The 4,339-nt window shown below is 45.0% G+C and overlaps 1 protein-coding gene across 1 annotated transcript in view; it reads left to right on the top strand.

Moving 5' to 3' along the window:
• The window catches only part of BABAM1 (BRISC and BRCA1 A complex member 1), an 18,168-nt gene that overhangs the window by 5,294 nt on the left and 8,535 nt on the right, over nt 1-4,339 (top strand). Inside the window, exon 4 of the mRNA XM_015425121.1 lies at nt 2,677-2,797. Coding sequence (XP_015280607.1) covers nt 2,677-2,797 — 121 coding nt within the window. The remainder of the gene's footprint in view (nt 1-2,676; nt 2,798-4,339) is intronic.

Raw genomic sequence — 4,339 nt, 5'->3', positions numbered from 1 at the left:
CTCTTTCTGAAAAAGTCCATATAAACTGAAGAAAAGAAAAAATGAAGGCTGAAGGACTCTAAATTGTGCCTTTGAAAATATGGTTTTTAATAATGGGAAGCTCTGGGGTTTCTCTCTAACAGTTAAATCTAAGTGTTAAAAGATATTTTAGCATGTCTGACTAAGTTCAAAAGATATCAGCGATTTAAGGAATGATTTTGTACTTAAGCTGTTTTAATGATCTCCTTCTCTTGGGTTTTTAGTCAGTAGTGATTATCTTTACTTTCTCCTTAATTGTAGTTCCCTTCCCTTATTTCTTTGTAGTTTGTAGTCTAATTTAAAAAGCAATAAAAAATCCCCTCCGGGGGGCCAAAAAAAAAAGAGAGAGAGAGAGAGATATTAGAGTAGTACAAAACCTCTCTATATTCATGAAGTGCTTGACCCCCGGGATCCATTTAGAAGTTTAGCAGCATATTTTGGTGTAGTGGTTAAGTGCGCAGACTCTAATCTGGGAGAACCGGGTTTGATTCCCCACTCCTCCACTTGCACCTGGCTGGATGACCTTGGGCAAGCCATAACTCTGGCACAGCTGTTCTTGAAAAAGAGCAGTTAGAGCGGTTTCTGTCAGAGCTCTCTCAGCCCCACCCACCTCACAGGGCGTCTGTTGTGGGGAGGGGAAGGGAAAGGAGTTTGTAAGCCACTCTGAGACACCTTTGGGTAGTGAAGGGCAGGGTATAAATCCAATCTCTTCTTCTCTTCTTCTTCTTCATATTTGAGCCTGAACATTTATTGAGATCAGCGTCCTATTGGAATGTCATATTCCTTATGACTTGTCAAGCGCTTCATGAATACAAAGAGCTTCTGTACTACTCTAATCTCTCCTGAGGAAGATCCATTATTGAAACGTTGTTATATAATCCGGAGACGACGTTGATTAAGTACCAATGCACAAGGATTTTCTTTTGATTTATTAATGATGTTGTAGTGCTTTAGATTATAATACATAGGAAGCTTTTTCTTTGCAAGTCTTGGTGAGTGCTTGATTTGTGGGTCAGACTCGCACGACTGTTGTCTTTATACTTATTTTCTGGGAATAAGACTGGGGCAGGACTCAGATGGTAAGATGCAGCTCCTTACCCATATGCCTGACGGAAGAGCTCCGTTTTTGTGGCCCTGCGGAACTGCGAAAGGTCTCGCAGGGCCCTGATCTCATCTGGAAGCTCATTCCCGTAAGTAGGGGCAGCCACAGAAAAAGCCCTGGTCCTAGTCGATATCAGCCTGGTGTCTTTTGGACCGGGGGGGGAGGAGGGGGCAGACGATTTTGCAACCCTGACCGTAGTGCTATGTGGGGAAACAATTTAAGCACCGTTGTATTGCAGTTACACATCTGTTCTGCATTAGTATATAGCGCAGGTCAGTAGTTGGTAACCCGCATCTGGCCCTTGATGTGATGCCATCCACCCAACCCAGAGAGAAAAGAGGAGCCTTGATGGAGGTTTATATAGCAAGGAGCGATGGCAGCGGGCCATTTTGGAACGGGCATGTGCCGACCTTCTCCCACTCCTTTGACACTCTGGCCTTCTAGCAATATGAGTTGCCAGTCAGGAATATAGTTCTCTCCACCTGCTTTTTTTGGCGGCGTTAGTGGACTTTTATCCAGAAGCCGGGGCCAAAAAATGAAGCAGGGCAGAGGGAGAATGGAGACGTTTACATGAAAGGGGACAGGAAACCAGCGTCGAGCTTTGGGAAAGGGTGAAGTAAGCTCTGAAAGGTGGCAGGGATGAGTGAGTTTGGCCGTTCTGGATAGAGGAGACCACCAGTATGGAACAAAACTCCACTGCTTGAACTGGACGGGGGATGGATCTAGGAAGAGAGGATGGATTGCCAGAGAGGGCGTGTCATGATCTGGGCTGTGTAAGCACGGCCTAGCAGGCCTAGGAAGCCTGTGTAGCAGTAGGTGAGGCTGGGCCTACAACTCCCAGGAGCCCCCTGGGAAGTTTTGGAGCCAAAATTGACCAATACGGAAGAAGAGGACTGGGGAACAAAAGGGCTGGTGCCAGAGCAGAAGCTGTTCTTTCTTCCAGAGGGCAGAGCCAGAAGGAAGGCTGCTGCAGGAAGAAACCCTCATCCTGAGGGCAGGGTGAGTAGTCTAGTGCAATGTTTCCTCTAAGCTATGGAGTCTCATGAGCAAAAATTCTACTTTGTGAGCTCCTGGCATTAAAGTTGTGAGCGAGAGAATTAGCTCCTGCATAAATTTGTTTGCTCTGGAGCCCTCCTTCCTGAGCCAAGACAAAAATGTGTGAGCCGGAGGCTAAAAAACTATGAGCTAGCTCACACTAACTCAGCTTAGAGGGAACACTGGTCTAGTGTCACTTGGAATAGTGAGCTAGGGACAGTATATACTTAGAGGCGTTAGGGCATCTGATTTCTTTTCACCCACTTACTGTTATAATTCTGCACCTTGTGCTTTGACCTCCTATAAAATAAATCTTTTCCCTTGTTGTACTCTGCCTGGTCCTCACGCCTATTATTCGGCCAAAAGGGAGGTCTGAAGGTCTTGGGAGGGTGCTTTGGGCCTTCTCGAGGGAGCCTGGAACCAGAGTGGTGGCAGCGTCAGGTGACACCCCACCTGAGTCATGACAGGGCGGTACTTATTTTGTGTTATTGTCCCTCTCTTCCCCTCCCCTGCACCGTAAGGTCCAAGACAAACGCCTTAAACACCTCCCAGAAGATGATAGAGATGTTCGTTCGAACCAAGCACAAGATTGACAAGAGCCACGAGTTCGCGCTGGTGGTGGTCAACAACGATGTCACCTGGGTACGTGGGGCTTCTCGCATGTGTCAGCCTGCTTCAGATACTGTGTGCCAGCTGGTGGTCTCTGTTCCGAGCATAGGCCGTGTCCCCTATCTTTTTCTCCCTCTGGGATCCATTTCTCATGGGTCGCTCTCCAAACTGATTGATCTGAAGGACTGGATTTTTGCCCGTTTCTCTGTGCGACGGCAGAATTTGGTAACTGGCCCAGAACTTGCCAACCTGCAGGTCCCGTTCAAATAAATGAAATGTTCTGGTCCTCGTGAGCCTGGGGAATAAACCCGGCAGCCTTTGGGAAGACGCTTCTGGTTTTTGTGACCAAGATGAAGCTGGAATGAGGGTTGGATGAGCTGGGATTTTGTACTTTGCTGGAATCTCATGGAGTTAGGGGGTGCAATCTTTAATTAGTTAGACCAGGGGTGTCGAACTCATCTGACATAAAGGAGACCTTGTTGGGCCGGGCCATGCGTGTCATAAAATGTAATGCCAGGTAGTGGAGATATAATCTTTATAAAGGACACAAACACAAAGGGTTTTTTTTAAAACTTAAAATAAAAACATGCTTAAAACATTAGCACTCTTGCAATATTTTTGTTTATTTAACAGTGTCTGATAACTGACACCTCTTGCTCTGAATCATTGCATCAAAATGTCTATGCCGTTGCAATCTTGAGTATGCTGTTCAGGTCTGTATCTGTAAGCTGCAGATCACAATGACGCAACAGCAGCAGAAGACAGCCGGTTCCACTGCGGGCCTGACAGAAGCCCTCCGGGGGCCTGATCTGGCCCCGGGCCGCATGATTGACACCCCTGAGTTAGATCAATCGATTAGAAATGTTTGCTTGATTAAAAACTGATTACTGACAACCCGGAACTGTGGTGCAAAGTGCAATAAACATAAATATACAATGTTGAGACATAATTCATTAAAGTATATTCTTAAACCAGTTGTATTTTCTTATTATTACATAAATAAATAATTATTGACACTGTTATATAGACCTAATACGTTCAGGTATGAAGATAATCCAGATTTAGAAAGTCCTATCCAGTAAATTAGGTCCAGAAAAATAGATCAAATGATCCAGTCCAGAAGGAATCCAGTCCAGTCTGGCAGAATGAAGTATCAGGATTTGTCTCCGCTTGTTTCAAGTAAAGAAACCTTTCATCAGTCAAAATTCAGTAACGGACTGTTATCGAAGGTTATGGGGAGAATCCTGTAATGTAAAAGCGACTCAGTTCAAAAAGGATTCACAATACCCAAAGACATACAGTGGATGAAAGGTCAATTCAAATTCTCACACGGACACTCAGTTAATGTCTGTATAATGTCTATATAACAGTGTAGATAATTATTTACATGACAATAAGAGAATGCAGTTGGCTTAAGAACATACTTTAATGACTTAAATGAGAGCTGGTTTGGTGTAGTGGTTAAGTGTGCAGGACTCTAATCTGGAAAAACCAGGTTTGATTCCCCACTCCTCCACTTGCAGCTGCTGGATGACCTTGGGCAGGCCATAGTTTTGTCAGAGCTGTTCTCTCAAG

This window comes from Gekko japonicus, unplaced genomic scaffold (genome assembly GCF_001447785.1).
Source record: "Gekko japonicus isolate JY-2015 unplaced genomic scaffold, Gekko_japonicus_V1.1 scaffold3555, whole genome shotgun sequence".
Lineage (NCBI taxonomy): Eukaryota > Metazoa > Chordata > Lepidosauria > Squamata > Gekkonidae > Gekko > Gekko japonicus.
This window is presented reverse-complemented; position numbering and strand designations above follow the sequence as displayed.